At 41.8% G+C, this 22,693-nt stretch overlaps 1 protein-coding gene across 1 annotated transcript; it reads left to right on the forward strand.

Annotated features, from left to right (window-relative positions):
- Window positions 1-19,116: 19,116 nt before the first annotated feature.
- Window positions 19,117-21,946, forward strand: LOC140036320 (uncharacterized). The gene is made up of 4 exons (XM_072077682.1): window positions 19,117-19,335; window positions 19,627-19,857; window positions 20,145-20,882; window positions 21,038-21,946. The coding sequence occupies exons 1-4, from the start codon at window positions 19,117-19,119 to the stop codon at window positions 21,944-21,946; spliced, it is 2,097 nt and encodes a 698-aa protein (XP_071933783.1).
- Window positions 21,947-22,693: the final 747 nt, after the last annotated feature.

Genomic DNA, 22,693 nt, shown 5'->3' on the forward strand with positions numbered 1-22,693 from the left:
GAAAGAGAACTCCATATTCTGGCTTTCTAACCCTAGTTGATCAAGAGCAAAAACCAAAAGAGAAAGATCTTGAGTTAGTGAGAAACTTTCCTCCAACCCTAGTGCTTGATTCAAGCTTGAAGCTTTCATTTTGGTAGATTGATTTGGTGGTTCAAGCTTCTTACATGAGAGGTAAATATTCTTTAAATGATAGTTTTATGGTGTTTTATCATGTACTTTAAGTTTTAATGGCAAACTACAAGTTGTTTTGGTTGAGATTTGGGGTTAATCTCTTGAATTAAACAAGTAGTAGTTGAGTTAGTTAGTATGCCTACCAAGTGTTTGATGAAATGTTTGAACCTTGTTCATGGTGGTTTATGAAGTATTAACATGTTTTAAACCTCTTTTGAGTTAGATTTAACACTTGATATGTTGTTTAAGTGAAAATCATTAGAGGATGAAGGTTGGATGAATAGAGGAAATTGTGGACTGTTTTCATCTCCTTAGCTGACCGGTATGAGAAGGAAGGGTTTCTTCTTGATCTTTGTGGTTTCATTGTACCCTAATCAAGCCTAATAAACATGGCTAGACATTGGTTAAATTCATGTATGAGTTGGAATGAAATTTGAGCAAGTAAAGTGGTGGTTTGGTCTATAGTGGACTGGTTTGGTTTTCTTGATGGCTACACTGCTATGGATATTCTTAATCATGTTTATGTGTTACATTTTGAAATCCAATGGTCCTAGGTGATGTGACTCCCTATATATGAACACTTGAGGACTAATTTGGGTGAATTTGAACCAAAACAAATGAAGATAGCACCAAGAACTAATGTGGTTTTGCTTGAGGTTAGGGCTGATCCAGAGTTGGAAAATCAGCCGACTTGTCCGAGCTACTGGTACTGATAGGAGATGAACTAGAGTGTGTATTGGTACCGTTGGAAAGCCCTTCGAATCTAGTTTCCAACGCCACCAACCACACCTGATTCTGACCTTCCTACAGTGAGTTATAGCCATTTTACCGAGACTGCACGGGCGCGACTGTTTTACCCGCGAAGAACATTCTAAGCTTGAATGAGACTTTTCTTTTGCCCAACTTTCATGCATTTATTAAACTTGTTTTCTCATGAACTTTTACTGCATTTTGGACCTCATTTGCATGATGAATTGAATGGCTTTAACCACTCACTTAGTCTCTTAATGACCCTACAATTGAGTGGGAAATGAACTTAATTTGTTAACGATTTCACTCGTTGCCCTAGGATTGGGAAACAAAGGTGGTCGTAACCGAGATACTTGACGTTTGACTACTACATTGCTTGACAGGTGAGTGTTCCACTACCTGCTACCTGCTTATGTGAAATATCTGAATACTTGATTTACGACTGTTTGAGCCAAACCTTGTTTTGATAAAAATGGAAGTGAGCGTGTATTTTATCGCACTCGACCTCCCTCACTTTCCACTGAGGCTCTGTATACTGCTATTATGAGATGTGATTTCTCTATATATGACTGTACTTGAGTTGTCTGGGTGATACCCCATCAACTACTACTACTGTTTGGGTACCCAACCTCATAGGTGAGTCGGTTCTATCGAGCCGGTAAGGGCTTGGTCGAGAGGGTCGATAAACCTTGGGGACTGTTTACTGAACACTGGAAACTGGTATACTCGAGTATTACCTAACTACTGCTTATGGAGTGCAAGCCCGGTAAGGGGTTGACTGGTGGACGGAAATTGGAGAAAGTAGTGTTCTACGGACTTTATATTCTTTAAATACAAACGTTGACGGAGAGTCAACGGGCCCCGGTATGATCAAGCTCAAGGGGATTTGGCTTTTGGAAACCACGTATCCTTAAATTGAACTGCGATTAAATTGTTATTGTACTATACGGTATTTACTTGGTTATTTTATGCTCTTATTTGGCTATGTGCTTACTTGTTTACTTGGAACCTCACTGAGCTTTATCTCACCCCACTCCCTTTATTTTCCTTAACAGATCGGGGATGAACTAACGGTCAAGAGCTTTCTTAGCTTTATTTTGCTTGAACTTGTAAATTTTTGTTAAGACGACTTTACTTTTGACTCTTGTAAGTTTGAATTCATAAGTTCGACTTATGTTATGTAATTATAGTATGGAGTGGTAAGTGTGACTTTTAGCTTGACATTTTAAGTTTAAAAAGTTGGCTGGACGATTATGTGCCATTAGGGTTTGTACGTTTTAACTTGAAGTTATTTCACTGGTTATCTTGAGTTGCTAGTTCTTTGATCGGCCGAGCCTCGGCGAGAGGTGGGCAGGCAGTCCGCTGATGAGTTGGGCAGGCAGTCCGCTGATACGCTGGGGTTCGCCCTAGGGAGAGGTGGGGCTGTCACAGGTGGTATCAGAATCTAGGTTTGAATTGGCCTGGACGAGTTAGAAATTTTCTACTTGAGGATTATATTGATTATTCCCTTTAAGTGTACTTAAGTTTATCTACACTTTTGTGTAGGATGGATGGATCTAGTGGCCCTAGCGATAGACCGGTTGGCGAGACGCCCCGTGGAGTACTCCCGATGATTAAGTATCAGATCCGATCAAGAGGGGCCACTGTATGTTGGAGTCCAGCCAATCGTTTTCGGCGTTGCGAGTGCCGCCATACTTATGTCTACTCCAATACCGTAGTTTTGGCCGTGGTAGAGGAGAGGGAGGCCCTAACAAGGGACAATACTAGGCTTGAAACCGAAGTGAACCAACTAAAGGAAGCTAATAAGATGCAAGCCGAGTGGATTAAGGAACTCGAGTATGATATGGTCGAGGGCCAGGAGAGGATTGATGATCTTTGCGCACAACTTGGAGAAGCTCAGGAGTGCATGGTCAAGAGGGCCATGAAAGTGAGGATTAGAGCGGAATCCATTCTGAATGTTTGTGATAACCTACTAGGAGAAGCGAGCGATGAGGCTTCTCAAATTGGAGATGGTATGGGAGCTGTACCCACCGAGGTTGGGGGGTCAGCTAGTCCCACCACGGACTAGGCCTTCACTATTAGGTTAGGATTGTGAGAACCCGTAAATTTTCTCATTTTCTAGATTTTATTCTATTTAAGTGCATGCTTTTCTGCATTTTCTTTATTAGGAAAATTTTCTAGATAATTTTTATGAGTAAATATAGTTTTTAAATGATTTTTCTAGTATCGGTTAGTTTTTGAGAAATTAAGAGCGTATACCGGACGTGGGACCCGCTAGTGCGAAAAGTTCGGTAAAATTCGGCCAGTTGGATTAAGTTTTGTATACCGGATTTATTTTACCGGGTGTTAAGAGATAATTAGAGGTTTCCAAATGGATTAGTGTGGGAGAGACAAAAGGATAGCTTTGCATTTAATGAGAGTGACAAGTGTCACTTGGTGAGTTGATCTTGATTTTGACCACTATTCACCACTTTACCAATTAAACAAAAATTGACCAAGAAAGCTTCATTTTCTTCACTCCTTTGGCCGGCCTCTCAAGAAGAAAAAGAAAGGGAAAAGCTCTCAACTTTCTTGCCTCAATCTTGCTCAATCTAGCAAATCAACCGTTTAAACTTCCAATTTCTCCATAAAAACCTTTAGTTGAGTAGTAGTGGGGTTGATTGTGAAGTGGTTTGGAAGCAAGAGGTGTTAAGTTGGTTCCTTTCTTGAGTTGCAAGGTGAGTAATTAAGGAACCTCTCTTTTGTTCTTAGTAATGTTAAATTAGTGGCGTGTGTGAGTAAAAGAGATGGTTTTAGGTGTTATTTCATGACTTTTGGTTGAGATTGGTGAATTTTATATTTATTCTTGATTTTTTTTATTTTTATATGTTTAGTATTGTGTGGTCATGGATGATGGCTTGGGATAGTCTAGAATGAAGCCATAGTGCGTAAATTGTAGCTAATTGCGGAAAATTTCCACTTTGTGCGGAAAATTCCAGATTAGGGTTTCAATTAACCCCATTCTGCCCGGTACTGTTTGGATAGGAAGAAAGCCGAATTAGCCTTGGGTTAAAACATGAAAATTGTAGAAAATAATGTTTTATAGTTGCCTGTAAAATTTCAGCACAATCTGAGCTCGGTAGCCTGAGAAAAGACAGAAATACCCGGACTGCTGTAGGTAGAGTTCGGTGAACAGGGTTGACATTTCACCCGATCTGGCCGTGTCTGTTTAGCTTGATGCGTACTGACTTAACCTTTGGTCAAAACACAAAAGTTGTAGTGCTGTGTCTTAGCTTTCCAACGCCCTTGAAAACGCCCCAATTGGACTTCGGTAGCCTGAGTTATGGTCATTTAACCAGAATGCGGTTAGCTAACCTGTTTGTGCGATTCTGGTTTGGTACATTGAAATTTTGACCTAGTTACACTGCAAACTGGACTGAATGACCTTTCTCTTAGGTTCGAAACGGTGTATATTGCACCTCAATCCGACAAGGGTAGCTTCAGTTGTGTTAATTCCGCTAAGCAACAGCAAATCTGCCTTTTGTTTTCCAATCTAAACTTCGTTTCCGCACATGTCCTAGTTTGATTTTTGCACTTATACGTTCCATTTGATTTTACTCTAGTAATATGTGGATTCGGTTTATGACTCGTATTCGAGTCTCATTGTGCTTGTTTGAATATTTTAGGGCGTGACGGTTATTCAAGACGCTCTTTGGGCGGAAGTGTATGAAATTTCATTTGCTTGCTTGGTGAGTGTACCACTCACTTGCTTGTTACTATGTGGCTTTGTTACACTTGAAATTGATGCCTTGAATGCTTATTTGCACCGTTGAAATTGGTTCAAGCGAGGGTGTATTTGATCACTTTCACCCTTTATGTCTTACGTATGACTGATTACTGTGTTACTTGAATGGTATATGAATATATTGGAATTGGTGTCGTTTGGACGAGTATATAATGGCCATTACTGTTATCACTGAGCTCAACCCCATTGGTGGTCAATTGAATCGAGTCGGCAAAGATTTGGTCGTGAAAATTAACGAGCCATGGGGATTGTTATATGGAATCTTCTAGTATGAGACTCTCGATTCCGGTATACTCGAGTATTACCAATTTTCCACTGTTTAGAATTCGGGCCCGGTAAGGGTATGTTGGGTGGAAGGAATGGAAGTAAAGTGGAGTCTACGGTATTGGTTACTCCTTAAGCATTGATGGAGGGTCAACGAGGCGAGATCAAGTACGGCAAGCGAGGGATAAGGGCTCTTGAGAGCCGCCCGTATCCTTTTACCATTGTTATTGATATGTGACTTTATTTAGCTTCCTTATTGAATGATTTGAGATTGATCGACTCCATGCATAATTGAACTTTCTTGCTTGAGTGAAAGTATCTCACTGGGCGTAAGCTCACCCTATTACTTTTGTTTTCCTTACAGGGGTTTGAAACTTTTGTGAGACTAGGACCTTTGGTTGCCGAGTTAAGCTTGAGTAAATACATTTTGAATAGCTCCTTATTGGGCAAAACCTTAAGTGCAATTTGATCCAACCTTTGCGTTTGAGTTGTAATTTGCAAACCGGACTTGTATAAACTTGTTAGATAACTTTTGTATGCTATTCTGACGTGTCCGGCACTGTTCATGTCGGTTCCGATTTTCGTTTCTTTTATTTGGTGATTTTGACTTGTTTGAGCGCGCTTTTATTTTCCAAAATGTTTTAGATCGTGTTTAACTGCACCGTTAGTGCTAGCGAGAGTTGGGCAGGCTGTCCGCTAACCTCTTTGGTTCGCTTTAGGGGAAGGTGGGGCTGTCACAGGTGGTATCAGAGCCTAGGTTTGAATTGGCTTGGGTGTGTTAGAAATGCTCGACTTGAGGATTACTTTGATTGTGTCCCTTAAGATTATTTATGATTATTTACTCTTTTGGTGTAGGATGGACGGGCATAGTGGGCCTAGTGGTAGCCCTACTGGTGAGCGACCCCGTGGAGTGCTCCCGATGATTAAGTACCAGATTCGGCCAAGAGGGGCCGTTATACGTTGGAGTCCGGCTAACCGCCTCCGACGTTGTGAGTGCCGTCACACTTACGCCTACCCTAACACCGTAGTGTTGGCTGTGGTAGAGGAACGAAAGGAGTTTGCGAAGGATAACGCTAGACTTGAGGCCGAAGTGAACCAACTAAGGGCAGCTAACGAGAAACAAGCCGAGCGAATCAAGGAGCTAGAGTACGACGTGATCGAAGGTCAAGATAGGGTGGACGACCTTTGAGCCCAACTTGTAGAGGCACGTGAGCGTATGACTAAGAGAGTTAGGAAAGTTAGGGTTCGAGCCGAGTCGATTTTGAACCTTTGCGACGATTTGCTCGAGGAGGAGAGTAACGAGGCTTCATGTGCGGGGGGCGAGGATGGAGGTGAATCCACCTCGTCGGGTGGGTCCACTTGCCCGACGACGGACTGAGCCGTTATTCTTAGGGTTTTGGATGATTTTGACTATTGTGTATAGGATGGATAGGTAATGGTAGACCTGGAGAAGAACCTTTAGCTAGCCGTTTTTGTATGTTTGGACTAGCATTGTATATATAACTGTTGATGATGCCGTTCCCTTGTGGATTGTCTTTGTTGTACTTGACGGACTGTTAATATGTGCCTTGTTTGACTTTATTTTGGTGACTTTGCTTTGGAATGTGTATATGCTTTGTTGTAAAAGCTTTTGGTTTCTTACGTACATGTATTGTTATTTTATTGTTCTAGTTACATTTGTCTAGATTGAATAGATTCTATGGAGGGCACCCGTAGTGGTCGGGGACGTGGGCGCGGGAGTAGGCAACTCACGTCGGACAGGGGCGTTGGGGACACTTCGTCTGGACCCAACCCTGAACCTGGGGTTGACCCTAACGTTCAAATAGCTGCTGCCATGCAGCAAATAACTAATTTATTGGCCCAAGTGGTGCAACAACAGGGTCAAAAGCCTAATTCTAACCCTGGAAACCCTAGTAACCACATGGAGAGCGAAGACAGAGCTCTCGAGAGATTCCAAAAGTTTGCTCCACCAAACTTCATTGGGGGGTCCGATCTAGATATAGCCGAAAGGTGGCTAGAGAAAATGGTGGATATTTTTGCTGCCTTGCACTACATCGAAAAGAGGCAGGTGACCTTTGCCGTCTTTCAGCTAGAAGGGGCGGCCCGTTCCTGGTGGAACGTCATACGGCAGAAGTGGGAACGGGAGTAAACGCCCCGGACTTGGGTGAATTTCATGCGAGAGTTTAACGCTAAATTCTTCCCTCCTCTAGTCCAGGAACGGAAAGAAGATGAGTTTATCCGACTTCGCCAAGGGGGCCCAGTTTTTAGTGGAATACGAGAGTCAGTTCACCCGCCTATCCAAATTTGCTCCCGAGCTGATCATGACCGAGCAGCGGCGAATAAGGCGTTTTATCCAGGGCTTGACCGTAGAAATTCAGAAGGACCTCGTGGTGGCCCAGATTAATGCTTTTAGTGAGGCCGTGGAGAAAGCCCAACGGGTGGAAAGCGCTAGGCTACAAGTAAGAAACTTCCAGGCAAAGAAGCGAGGCTTTCCTGGGAGCAGTTCCGGGCAAGGGGATAAGAGTGCCCCTCCGAAGTACGGACGGGAAGCCGGAGGTGGAAGGTAGTCGGGCACAGGTAGAGGGGCTCCGTCTAGGGGTGGCCCAGTTGGAAGAAGCCATGGAGGAAGTTTCCAGCGAGGTTCGGGTTCGGCATCCCGTGGACCCTGTGGGTATTGCGGAAAGCCGAACCACACAGAGGACAACTGCTGGAAGAAGGAAGGAAAGTGTCTGCATTGCGGAAGTGCAGACCACCAGCTTGCCACTTGCCCGATTCTAAAGCAAGATGGAAAGGGAAGTCAACCACTGCCAAAGACCAACGCTGGACCAGCTAAGGGAGACGGGACGAAACCCAAGGTGCCGGCTCGAGTGTACTCCCTAGAGCCACAACAGGTCCCTGACTCTTCCGAGGTCGTAGAAGGTACGACCCCTGTATTCCACCGCTTTGCAAAGGTCTTAGTAGATCCCGGTGCCACCCATTCCTTCGTTAACCCTAATTTCATGTGTGGCATTGATATAAAACCTGCTAGTTTACCATACGACCTAGAAGTTAGTACGCCTACGGGAGATCCTCGTTTGGTTACTAGCCTGGTTTATAAGGACTGCGAGGTTTGGGTAGGAGAGAGAAAGTTGTTAGGGGATTTGATAAGCCTGTCTATTAAGGGGTATGATGTGATTTTGGGCATGGACTGGTTGGCCAAGTATAACGCCCAACTAGATTGTAAGAAGAAGATGGTAGAATTCCGCATTCCTGGAGAGGCGACCCTAAAGTTGGATATAAGGGGTAGGTTAGCCTCATCTGCTTTGATTTCGGGCATTCGGGCTAGAAAACTGCTAAGTAGAGGGGCGCAAGGATTTTTAGCCTTTCTAATCAACACCCCCACGGATAAATTGAAGGTAGAGGATGTGCACATAGTACGGGAATTTTTGGATGTATTCCCTGATGAGTTAGTAGCCCTACCTCCGGAAAGAGAGATAGAATTCAAAATCGACCTGTTACCGGGAACGTCGCCCATCTCGAAAATCCCGTATCGGATGGCCCCTGTGGAACTTAAGGAGCTGAAATTGCAGTTACAAGACCTTTTGGAGCGGGGGTTCATTCAAGAGAGTGGGTCTCCTTGGGGAGCCCCTGTATTGTTTGTAAAGAAAAAGGACGGAAGTTTGAGGATGTGTATCGACTATCGGGGCCTGAACAACGTGACGATTAAAAATAAGTATCCACTGCCCTATATTGATGAGTTGTTTGACCAGTTGCAAGGAGCAGTGGTCTTCTCGAAATTAGATTTTTGACAGGGGTATTACCAACTGTTGATTAGGAAAGAGGATATTTCGAAAACTGCTTTCAACTCAAGATATGGGCATTACGAATTCGCAGTTATGCCCTTTAGACTGACCAATACCCCTGCCGCCTTTATAAATTTAATGCATAGGGTTTTTAAGCCCTACCTGGATCGATTCGTCATTGTCTTTATCGACAACATCCTGGTCTACTCCAAGACTCGTGAGGAGCATGAGTAGCACCTAAGAGTCATTTTGCAAACCCTAAGAGAGCATCGATTGTACGCTAAGTTCAGTAAATGTGAGTTTTGGCTGGAGAAAATCTCTTTCTTTGGGCACGTAATTTCTCTTGAGGGCATCTTGGTTGACCCGGCGAAAGTAGAGGCCGTGACCAATTGGAAGAGGCCAGAAAACCCCACGGAGATTCGTAGTTTTCTAGGGTTGGCGGGGTATTACCGACGTTTCATTAAAGACTTTTTCAAACTAGCCGGTCCTTTAACCGACTTGACAAAGAAGCATGGTCGGTTTGTGTGGGATGCCAAATGCGAAATAAGTTTTCAGGAGCTAAAGAAAAGATTGACTATGGCGCCAGTTCTAGTCTTGCCTAACGGAGTAGACGGGTTTACCGTTTATACCGACGCGTCGCGGGAAGGTCTGGGGTGTGTGCTAATGCAGAACCGGAATGTGATATCCTTTACTTCTAGGAAGTTGAAACCCCACGAGCAGAACTACCCAACCCACGATCTTGACCTAGCCGCGGTTGTTTTCGCTCTGAAAAAGTGGAGACACTACTTATATGGGATAACGTTCGAGGTGTACTCAGACCATAAAAGTCTTAGATACCTCTTCTCGCAGAAGGAATTAAACATGAGGCAGCGACGGTGGATGGAATTTCTGGAGGATTACGACTGCACTATCAACTACCATCCGGGGAAGGCGAACGTAGTGGCTGATGCCTTAAGTCACAAGGCTCAAGTAGCAGGGTTAATGATCAAAGAGTGGGATTTGTTAGAATCCGTTTGCGAGTGAAAACCCTGCCTTGGGAGTCATCAGGTGGTTTTTGGTAATATTAAGGTAACACCCACCCTACTGGAGCGAATTAAAGAAGCGCAAAAGTAGGATTCGATGGTGCGAAAGTGGGGAGAGAAGGTGGAAAAAGGGGAATCAACCGACTTCAACTTTAGTCCCGAGGGTACTCTAAAATACCGAAACCGAGTGGTGGTGCCTAAAGATGAAATGTTAAAGACGGAGATCTTAGAGGAGGCTCATCGATCCAAATATACGATCCATCCGGGTAGTAGCAAGATGTACCAGGACCTAAAAGGAACATATTGGTGGGATAACATGAAGAAGGAAATCGCTCTGTACGTGTAAAAATGTCTCGTTTGCCAACAGATTAAGGCGGAGCATAAAAAACCATCGGGTTTGTTACAACCCCTTGAAATACTCGAGTGGAAGTGGGAAAACATCACAATAGACTTCGTTTCAGGTTTGCCGCGAACGTAACGAGGACACGATGCCGTTTGGGTGATCGTCGATCGATTAACCAAATCGGCCCATTTCTTGCCGGTAAACATGAAATACTCCAAGGAGGAGTTGGCTCAGGTGTACATGGACGAGATCGTAAGGCTACATGGCGTTCCTGTGAGCATCGTTTCAGACCGAGATCCCTGCTTCGTATCTCGGTTTTGGCAGAAATTTCAAGAGACTCTGGGGACTAAACTCAACTTAAGCACCGCCTATCACCCTCAGACAGATGGACAATTGGAGCGAACAATCCAAACTCTCGAGAATATGTTACGGACCTGCATTCTGGATTTTGGAGGTAATTGGGGTCAACACATGACCTTAGTAGAGTTTGCGTACAATAACAGTTGCCATTCGTCAATTCAAATGGCTCCATACGATGCACTGTATGGACGGAAATGCCAGTCACCGATCTATTAGGACGAAGTCGGCGAGAGGAAGGCGCTAGATCCAGCAACTATTCCATGGATGGAGGAGGCACGAGAAAAGGTCAAGTTGATACGACAAAGACTCCAAACAGCTCAAAGCTGACAAAAGAGCTACGCGGATAATCGAAGAAAAGACTTAGAGTTCGAAACTGGAGACCGTGTTTTCCTCAAGGTCACACCATTACGGAGCATCACAGCAGGTAGAGGAAAGAAGCTCCAACCGAGGTTCGTTGGACCTTTCAAGATTCTCCAAAGGGTTGGTAAGGTAGCGTATCGCCTGGAACTACCGCCCAGTCTATCCAGAATTCACGACGTCTTCCACGTCTCGATGCTTAAGAAGTACTATCCCGACCCTTCTCAAATCTTACAGCTAGAGGAAATCGAAATAGATGAAGCGCTCACTTACGAAGAGAAACCTGTACAACTGCTTGATCGAAAAGTTAAAGAGTTGAGAAACAAGCAGATTCCTTTGGTAAAGATATTGTGGAGAAACCATGGGGTAGAGGAAGCTACCTGGGAGGTGGAAGAAGAAATGCAAAAGAAATACTCTGAATTTTTCGTGAGTCAATGTGAGAAATTTCGAGTGCGAAATTCTTCTAAGGGGGAGAGGGTGTGAGAACCCGTAAATTTTCTCATTTTCTAGGTTTTATTCTATTTAAGTGCATGTTTTTCTGCATTTTCTGTATTAGGAAAATTTTCTAGATAATTTTTATGAGTAAATATAGTTTTTAAATGATTTTTCTAGTATCGATTAGTTTTTGAGAAATTAAGAGCGTATACCGGACGTGGGACCCGCTAGTGCGGAAAGTTCGGTAAAATTCTGCCAGTTAGGTTAAGTTTTGTATATCGGATTTATTTTACCGGGTGTTAAAAGATAATTAAAGGTTTCCAAATGGATTAGTGTGGGAGAGACAAAAAGATAGCTTTGCATTTAATGAGAGTGACAAGTGTCACTTGGTGAGTTGATCTTGATTTTGACTACTATTTACCACTTTACCAATTAAACAAAAATTGACCAAGAAAGCTTCATTTTCTTCACTCCTTTGGCCGGCCTCTCAAGAAGAAAAAGAAAGGGAAAAGCTCTCAACTTTCTTGCCTCAATCTTGTTCAATCTAGCAAATCAACCGTTTAAACTTCCAATTTCTCCATAAAAACCTTTAGTTGAGTAGTAGTGGGGTTGATTGTGAAGTGGTTTGGAAGCAAGAGGTGTTAAGTTGGTTCCTTTCTTGAGTTGCAAGGTGAGTAATTAAGGAACCTCTGTGGGGACCCCACTTCCCCCTAAGGCGAACCAGAGGGTTGGCGGGCCGTCTGCCTAGCTCTCGCCAGGACTCACGCAAGCAATCTAGCCCAAATCCTCCCGGAGAATAACCTAAGCTATTACAACACCGTTTCCTTCCAAATAGACTGATAACTAAATCCTCATTAACTTCAACGATAACAGCATTTTTAAGATAGCCAAACGTCGACTCTTAAATACCTCCCGCGTTACACATCAGGCAACAAAAACATACAATCCAAATACATTAATACAAGCCAAATAACAATTCCAGGGTTTACACTTTTCCAGTTTCAAGAGGCAATCCAAAATAAAAGATACAATGTTTAACTCAAACTACAAGCATAAAAGTGAAATTAGATTTCAAGTCTTGTTCAAGAGCCAGGACCTGTCAAGGAAAACAAATAAACGTGGGGTGAGCTAAAGCTCAGTGGTGCCCCAAACATGCAATTAAATAAAACAACTAACACGTATTGATTTCAATCTGAAGTAAACAACTAGGAAAGCGCATAACAGTACAAAGTAGGATACAGGGGCTCTCAGGAGCCATTTTCCGCGCTTGATCAAAATTTACCGTAGTTGACCCTCCGTCAACTCTCACTACTTACGGTCCATGTAGAACTCCTTATTTTACTTAACTCCGGCCACCGAACATACCCCAGCTCCGGGCCCGCACGACAAGATAGATGAGAGCGGTAGTACTCGAGTATACCCCCTGGATAAACTAGTCGAGGAATTCACCCAACGACGTCTCACCCAACACTTATAGACTGGTCGAGGGATTCACCCAACGACTTTACGTCCGACACTTGATTTTTATAGACTGGTCGAGGGGTCCACCCAACGACTTTACGTCCAACACTTGATTACCAGGTCAGGATAAGAGACCCTCCCACCCTTAAGGTGTGGTACATTCCCCTGCCTAGTAACTTTAACACTTAGCAAGCGCAAGCAAGATATTCACGAAAACACTTCACACAAGTCACCACTCGAACGGCTAGTGTGATAAAGTACACACTGCTCATTTCGATGGATCAGAAATCATTTTTGACAATTACCACATATCGAGTCAAGAAAGCACTTTAACCAAATAGGCGTAGAACAAGCAGGGACACTCACCAAGAGTGAAGTTATTGATCAAGCTGGGAATCAAAGTCTGCGTCCTCGCTAAACCCTAGAAATCCAAGTTTTAAAACTATAAGTTTTACTAAACAAACCCTTGTTTTATATATAAAAGGTTATCTTGTATAAAACTAATTTAATTTCTCGAAACAAATCAATAGTTCCCTTGGAATTAAGGCTAGTAAAGAAATAAAATATTTCGTATGGTTTCTTTAAAGGTATTTCCCTTCTCGAGGGCAAACTAGAACCAAATTAATTCAAACAAGTTTTCTTGCTGAACAAGTTCCCTTTGTCTTTTATTTGAAATTATTCAAATCTAATGTTTTTAACAAATTTCCTTTAAAACAATTGGTCAAGGATAATTTTGTGAAAACTTAAAGTTTGGAAGTTAATGCAATTATTTATTAAAGGTGAAACACTAGTTTAAATAAAGAAAAGAATTAACACATCGGCAAGGTTTTAAAAGTCCCGATATCTAGATTTTAATATTAACGTACTATACTCAATGTATATAACTTGATATTAAGGCAAAATATTCCCACGAAGCTTGATTTAAAAGTATTCGAATTCAAGGGACCAAAACGGACTTCACGATTCCAATTCATTTGCACATTATATTCCAAGTCGCCAATATAGCAAAAACACAATTCAAACATCAATTTCACTAGGGCTTCATCCATCATTAGCCCTAGGTCTCAACAGATTCAATTCTAATCAAAATCAACCAAAGGAAGTCCAAAGTATTAAAACAATTCCAAATCACAAATCGTGGACCTTCCAAATGCATTTTGGCCAAACCACTTAAACAATTCCACCAAGAATTTAACCCTTGCAAAAATTACTCAAATGGCCAAGAGCTTCATCAATCATTAGCCCTTAGCATCCAACAATTATTTATTATTGCAATAGAGCCAAAATTTCGAACGTTTAGAATCACAAACAGGTATATGAACATAAGGCAAAATTTGCAATCATATTTTGTCCAAGATCTCAATTAGAATCTCATTACTCTTAACCAAATGCAGATTTAGACATCTCTCAATAATTATATTCCAAAATTATTACTTTCAATGCCGATAAATTCATCTCATCCTTGTGGCCATGATAAGATCAAATTGTCACCCCAAACTTCTCATGCATGGCCCTCTTAATATGTTCTTGAGTGGGGTTAATAAGCATGAAATATTTTACAGCTCAAAACAGCATTTTTAGAACTAAAATTCGCCAAAAGAAATTTGGGAAAAATTCCTTTCTTCCACTCTTGACTAAACTGGAAATTTTCCAGCACTTTGCTTCACCACTTTCAACCAAAATATCAATTGTATCAAAAGTTTCACATCTACGCAGCTTATTAGACGTAAAAACGCACATTTCTCATGCATTTCTAAACCATTTAATTCTAAGGAAAAATTTTCCAGAAGCAAGTGAAAATTTCCAGCTCCTCCTCTCGGTTTCCAAAATTTTCCAACAACTCATTAATCTTATGTCCAATTTTCCTTTGGCTAAAACAGGTTTTAGGCACTCAAGTCTAACATGCAAACACTTAACTAGCTAGTTAACATTTTAGCTCAAAATCAAATTCGATTAACAACTACATTTATCCCAAAATCCGGAAATTTGTCCAACTAGCCTCGGTTTAGCATGCATGTAGCAGATTTCTGTTTCATTTTCTTTTTCTGATTTAACCCAATTAATTAGCTAGGTGCAGAGCTTAATTATCTTGTTTGATCACCACTAATTAATATTGTGCAAAGCTTAAATAATCAGATTTAATCCAAAGTTCAGTTCGGTCATCATCAAGAACGAAAACATTAACCAGGATTCTATTTCTTTCCCCTCGGATGACTTGCATGCTACCGATCCTACTCTACTAATTTTTCTGGCTTCATCAGAGCTATACAGCCTCATGCAAGGCATAAACATCCCATCTATAATTAGCTAATCATACCTCTAAGCTCAGATTGCATCGAATTAGCAGATTGAAGCTACAGATTTCCAATTGGCCTCGGGTGATCTTGCATGCAACTGATGTCATTTCAATTTTTATTTTTCTTGCCTAACCGATCTAGCTATCCCCATGCAGGACTTAATCACTTAGTTTTTAGGTGATTAATCATAACTATAAGCTCAGATTGTCGAAATTAAACAAATTAAGCACAGCATTTCTTAATCAGTCTCGGCAGTCCAAATGTGCGCACATCAGAAAATTTTTTCTTCTTCTCTAAATTCAGCATCCGATGGTCTAAGGTCAACATTCAAAGCTTTAAACAGTTTAATTAGTTAGTGATTAGTTACTTAATCAACAATGCAAACTCAGATTATCCAGAGTTACACAGATTAGCTCGGCATTAATCCAAAACAGTCTCGGTAAACCCACATTCAGCGCACATCAGGTTTCTTTTCTTTTCTAGATCATCATCCAACGCATAAATTCAACATGCATGCTCCTAATTAGCTCAATCAACCTCTAATCAGGTGTTCTAGATCTGAAATTTACCTCAACAGCAGGCTTAGCTTACGCACAAGGGAACTGAAATTTTCGCCCTCGGCTCGCGCGCGACTAGGGTGTTGGTTCGCTTGGCTGTGGCAAATGGTGTAGCTGGTGGTTATTGCGGCTGGAAAATTGATTGCAGCTGGTAGAAATGGAAGTGCAGAATGGGTGGGACTTACGCACAGCTTTTCCTTTCCTTCCTCAGACTTACGGACAGCAGCAGAGTCGCTGCAGCTCACGGATTGCAGCTCTCGGATGAAGCTGCTGCTCACCCTCCCGCTCACACACTCTCTCTCTCTCTGTCGATACTCACGGTGAAGGTGGAATGCGGTGGTGGTTTGTGATACAGAAATGAAGAGGAAGAAGGATGGATGCCGCGGTTTTGAGAGGGAGGTTGAGTGTTTGTGAGGGTTGAGTGTTTAGATGGTGAAGTTGTGCATTGGCCGAAAGAGTGGTGAGGAATGATGTTGTCCGGAAATTGGTTCTTGTTTTGCATGGTAGTTTTTGTGAGGTTGTGAGGGTAGTTTAGTCTTTGCACTTCTCTTCCTGATACCCACTTAAGTCCTTAATTCTAACTTAACTCCAAAAATTTACCCCGAATGCAATTTGAATGCCTACTAGTATACTCGTCTCGCAAAAATTAAACTATCGATATTTTAACGTCCTAAGTATACTTGGTATACTTATATCGATTTTATCTAAACTTTATCGATTACATCGTAGTACTAAGGTTCCTATTAACCTTGAACATTATTAACGATTAAAGTTTAGCTAACGGAATTCGGAGAAATTAATTATTAAATAAATGAAATAATTTACCTTCGAATTATTAATTTAATATAATAAAGCCAAGGAACTTAATAGTTTAGCACAAATTATATTATTTTGCACATGAAAATTATTTTTACGTACTTATTTAAAACAATTAGATTAAATGCTAAAATTTATTAAAGAATTAGAAGTGCAAATAAAATATGCAATGATATTGGTATATATATATTATCAGGGTTCTCACAACCTCTCTTTTGTTCTTAGTAATGTTAAATCAGTGGCTTATGTGAGTAAAAGAGATGATTTTAGGTGTTATTTCATGACTTTTGGTTGAGATTGGTGAATTTTATATTTATTCTTGATTTTTTCTGTTTTTATATGTTTAGTATTGTGTGGTCATGGATGATGGCTTGGGATAGTCTAGAATGAAACCATAGTGCGTAAATTGTAGCTAATTGCGGAAAATTTCCACTTTGTGCGGAAAATCCAGATTGGGGTTTCAATTAACCCCATTCTGCTTGGTACTGTTTGGATAGGAACAAGGCCGAATTAGCCTTGGGTTAAAACATTAAAGTTGTAGGAAATAATGTTTTATAGTTGTCTGTAAAATTTCAGCTGAATCTGAGCTCGGTAGCCTGAGAAAAGACAGAAATACCCGGACTGCTGTAGGTAGAGTTCGGTGAACAGGTTTGACATTTCACCCGATCTGGCCGTGTCTATTTAGCTTGATGCGTACTGATTTAACCTTTGGTCAAAACACAAAAGTTGTAGTGCTGTGTCTTAGCTTTCCAACACCCTTGGAAACGCCCCAATTGGACTTCGGTAGCCTGAGTTATGGTCATTTAACCAGAATGCGGTTAGCTAACCTGTTTGTGCGATTCTGGTTTGGTACATTGAAATTTTGACCTAGTTACACTGCAAACTGGACTGAATGGCCTTTCTCTTAGGTTCGAAATGGTGTATATTGTACCTCAATCCGACAAGGGTAGATTCAGTTGTGTTAATTCCGCTAAGCAACAGCAAATCTGCCTTTTGTTTTCCAATCTAAACTTCGTTTCCGCACATGTCCTAGTTTGATTTTTGCACTTATACGTTCCATTTGATTTTACTCTAGTAATATGTGGATTCGGTTTATGACTCGTATTCGAGTCTCATTGTGCTTGTTTGAATGTTTTAGGGCGTGACGGTGATTCAAGACGCTCTTTGGGCGGAAGTGTATGAAATTTCATTTGCTTGCTTGGTGAGTGTACCACTCACTTGCTTGTTACTATGTGGCTTTGTTACACTTGAAATTGATGCCTTGAATGCTTATTTGCACCGTTGAAATTGGTTCAAGCGAGGGTGTGCTTGATCACTCTCACCCTTTATGTCTTACGTATGACTGTTTACTGTGTTACTTGAATGGTATATGAATATATTGGAATTGGTGTCGTTTGGACGAGTATCCAACGGCCATTACTGTTATCACTGAGCTCAACCCCATTGGTGGTCAATTGAATCGAGTCGGCACGGGCTTGGTCGTGAAAATTGATGAGCCATTGGGACTGTTATATGGAATCTTGTAGTATGAGACTCTCGATTCCGGTATACTCGAGTATTACCAATTTTCCACTGTTTGGAGTTCGGGCCTGGTAGGGGTATGTTGGGTGGAAGGAATGGAAGTAAAGTGGAGTCTACGGTATTGGTTACTCCTTAAGCGTTGACGGAGGGTCAACGAGGCGAGATCGAGTACGGCAAGCGAGGGATAAGGGCTCTTGAGAGCCGCCCGTATCCTTTTACCATTGTTATTGATATGTGACTTTATTTAGTTTTCTTATTGAATGATTTGGGATTGATCGACTCCATGCATAATTGAACTTCCTTGCTTGAGTGAAAGTATCTCACTGGGCGTAAGCTCACCCTATTACTTTTGTTTTCCTTACAGGGGTTTGAAACTTTTGTGAGATTAGGACCTTTGGTTGCCGAGTTGAGTTTGAGTAAATACATTTTGAATAGCTCCTTATTGGGCAAAACCTTAAGTGCAATTTGATCCAACCTTTGCATTTGAGTTGTAATTTGCAAATCGGACTTTTATAAACTTGTTGGATAACTTTTGTATGCTATTCTGACGTGTCCGACACTGTTCATGTCGGTTTCAATTTTTGTTTCTTTTATTTTGTGATTTTGACTTGTTTGAGCGCGCTTTTATTTTTCCGGAACGTTTTAGATCGTGTTTAACTGCACCGTTAGTCTTGGCGAGAGTTGGGCAGGCAATCCGCTAACCTCTTTGGTTCGCCTTAGGGGAAGGTGGGGCTATCACAAGGATAGTGGATGATTTTGACCTTTGTACATAGAAAGGTTAGGGGATATGGTGACTCGGTGGTTGTACAGCTTTCTTTTGACTACTTGCACTAGGTTTTTGCTTGATATGACTGTACGACTGTATCTGTACTTTTGAACCTCGTACTTGATACTTTTGGTCTTGTTATCTTGTAAATAACTGCTATGAGCCTTTTAATGTATAATGCTTTGACGGTTGACTTTGATCTTTGACTTTTGACTTTTAACTTTTGACTTTTGACTTTTGACCTTGACTTTGACTTTGACCTTGACTTTATTTCGGCATTGGCATTTACCTGCTTTGCATTTTCACTCGCTTATCGTGACTCCGATTCCATTTCTTATTTGACTTTTAAATATAAATAAGCATCTATTGTGTACCCATACTTGCTTACTCTATTAGTTATTATACGTGAACCCTAGACCAGTGAGTAATAATGGAGACTAGACGACAACGTGGTCGGGGCCGTGGACGTGGATTCAGGCAGGTTCAGGACCAAGAGGAGGAACAAGGGTCGGTAGCAAATCAGAACCAGGGGCCCAGAGTTGAAGGAGGGGACCAGGTTGCTACAGCTATCAATCAAATGACTGATTTACTGGCCCGTTTGGTTGACCAGCAAGGTCAAGCACCTGGTAACCAACAAAGGGACCCTGAGGTAGGTGAAGATAGGGCCCTGAAACGTTTCCAAAAGTTTGCTCTTCCAAAATTTCTTGGGGGACTCGATCCGGAAGTTGCTGAGAACTGGTTGGAGTGAATGGAGGATATATTCGCTGCGTTACATTACACTGAAGAGAGGCAAGTAACTTTTGCCATTTTTTAGTTAGAAGGTGCGGCCCGTTCCTGGTGGAACGTAGTAATAGCCAAGTGGGAAAAGGAGCAAATCCCACGTACTTGGTTAAACTTCAATAGGGAACTCAATGAGAAGTTCCTTCCACCCTTAATCCAGGAGAAAAGAGAGGACGGGTTTATTAAACTGCGCCAATGCACTTCAAGTGTGGCAGAATATGATATCCAGTTCACCCGACTCTCCAAGTTGGCTCCAGAATTGGTGGTCAATGAGCAAAAGTGCATAAGGCAGTTTATACAAGGCTTGAATGTGGAAATTCAAAAGGATCTAGCCGTTGTTCAAATCGATACCTTTAAAGATGCTCTTGACAAAGCTCAACGAGTGGAACAGGTTCGACTTCAAGTTCGGACCTTTCAAACCAAGAAACATGGTACCACCTCTAAAGTTTGGAAGAGGTGCGGGTGGAGTCCAAATTGCTGGGACACCAAAAGGAGGAGCTCCATCTAGAGGGACTCAAAGTGGAAAAAGGACAAGAGCAACATAGGACCATCTCCCAAGGAGTTCCTACACCCACTCCTCGCGTAAGCTATGGATATTGTGGTAGGGCAAACCACACCAAAGACGCTTGTTGGTGAAAATTGAAGAAATGTCTCCGTTGTGGAAGTTTTGAACATCAGATCGCCGCTTGTCCTGTTAAGAACCGTGAAGGAAACGAGGGTGCACAACCGGAGAAGTCAAACCCTAAGCAACCTACCGGCAGTGGATGTAGACCCAAAACCTCTGCTAGGGTTTTTGCTTTGGACCACCAGCGAGTTCCTGAATCATCAGAAGTAGTGGAAGGTACGATCCCTGTATTCCACCGCTTAGCTAAGCTTTTAATTGACCCTGGGCCGACCCATTCTTTTGTGAATCCTGCCTTTATGTGTGGTATTGCTGTGAATCCTGTTAAATTGCCCTACGACTTAGAAGTTAGAACACCTATTGGGGATCAAAGCCTAATTACTAATATGATTTATAAAAATTGCGAGATTTGGGTAGGAGAACGGAAGTTGGTGGGAGACTTGATAAGTTTAGACCTTAAGGGGTACAACGTGATTATAGGCATGGATTTGTTGGCCCGTTATAATGCTCAATTGAACTGTAAAACTAAGGTGGTAGAATTCTCTATACCCGGAGAGGCAACTCTAAGACTGGATATAAGAGATAGGTTAGCCTCGTCTGCACTTGTTTCGGGAATTCGAGCTAGAAAGTTATTGAGTAAAGCGGCGCAGGGTTACTTAGCCTTCTTAATTAATACTTTAGGAGATAAGGTGAAACTGGAGGATGTTTTAGTAGTGAATGAATTTCCTGATGTCTTCCCCGACGAGTTGAAATCGATGCCACCAGAGAGGGAAATAGAATTTAAGATTGATTTGGTGCTTGGAACTACTCCTATTACAAAAGCACCATACCGAATGGCTCCCGCGAACTTAAGGAATTGAAACTGCAGTTACAAGATTTGTTAGAGCGAGGGTTTATTCGAGAAAGTGAGTCACCGTGAGGAGCGCCTGTGTTATTTGTTAAAAAGAAGGATGGTAGTTTGAGGCTGTTTATTGACTATCGTGGCTTAAATGATGTTACAGTGAAAAATAAATACCCTTTGCCACACATTGATGAGTTGTTTGACCAGCTGCAAGGAACAGTGATTTTCTCTAAATTGGACTTGAGGCAAGGCTATTATCAGCTACGAATTAGGCAGGAGGATATACCTAAGACTACTTTTAATTCCAGATATGGACATTTTGAGTTCGCCGTGATGCCTTTTAGTTTAACAAATGCTCCTGCTGCATTTATGGATTTGATGCATCGAGTCTTTAAACCCTACTTGGATCAATTTATCGTAGCGTTTATCGATGATATTTTGGTGTATTCTAAGACTCGAGAGGATCACGAACGGCATTTGAGGATAGTTTTGCAGACTTTAAGAGAATATCAGTTATATGCCAAGTTTAGCAAGTGCGAGTTTTGGTTGGAACAAATCTCTTTTCTAGGGCATATAGTTACTAAAGATGGCATTTCTGTGGATCTAGTAAAAATAGAGGCTGTATCTGAGTGGAAACGACCGGAAACCCCAACTGAGGTCCATAGTTTCCTAGGTTTAGGTGGTTATTACCGTCGGTTCATCAAAGATTTCTCCAAGTTAGCCGGTCCTTTAACCGACCTGACCAAGAAGCATGGTCAATTTGTCTGGGATTCTAAGTGTGAAGCTAGTTTTCGGGTGTTAAAGAAACAGTTAACGTCGGCACCTATTTTAGTTTTACCAAATGGGAGAGATAGCTTCACTGTGTATACGGATGCCTCAAGGGAAGGTTTGGGATGTGTTCTAATGCAGAATGGGAGTGTGATTGCCTATGCCTCTAGGAAGTTAAAACCCCATGAGCGAAATTACCCGACTCATGATTTGGAGTTGGCCGTTGTAGTTTTTGCACTAAGGAAGTAGAGGCATTACTTGTATGGGGTGACTTTTGAGGTGTATACGGACCATAAGAGTTTGAAATACCTATTCTCTCAGAAGGAGCTAAACTTGAGACAGCGTCGATGGGTGAAATTTCTTGAGGATTATGACTGTACAATTAACTACGATCCGGGCAAGGCCAACGTCGTAGCGAATGCCTTATGTCGAAAAGTGCAAGTAGGTGTATTAATGGTTAAGGAATGGAATTTGCTGGAAGAGGTGAGTGAATGAAAATCGCGATTAGACCGACAGAGGGTGATTTTCTGCGATATTACAGTAAGATCTGATTTGTTGAACCGAATTAAAGAGGCTCAAAAGAATGACCAGATGGTGCAAAATGGTGGAAAAGTGGGTAGAAAAAGTGCAAAAAGGGGAGATACAAGACTTTAATGTGAGTTCCAAGGGTATCTTGAAATTTCGTGATCGGATAGTGGTACCGCAAGATGAAGTGATAAAATGGAATATTTTGGAAGAGGCACATCGATCCAAGTATACAGTACATCTTGGAAGTAGTAAAATGTACCAAGATTTGAGAAGGCTGTATTGGTGGGATAAAATGAAGAAGAAAATTGCTCAGTTTGTCTAAAAATATTTGGTGTGCCAACAAGTGAAAGTTGAACATCAGAAACCCTCAGGTCTTCTACAATCTCTGGAAATCCCTGAGTGGAAATGGGAATATATTACTATGGATTTCGTATCAGGGTTACCCCGTACCCAGAAAGGTCATGACGC

The sequence above is a fragment of the Coffea arabica genome, chromosome 2e (genome assembly GCF_036785885.1).
Source record: "Coffea arabica cultivar ET-39 chromosome 2e, Coffea Arabica ET-39 HiFi, whole genome shotgun sequence".
In the NCBI taxonomy this organism is placed as follows: Eukaryota; Viridiplantae; Streptophyta; class Magnoliopsida; order Gentianales; family Rubiaceae; genus Coffea; species Coffea arabica.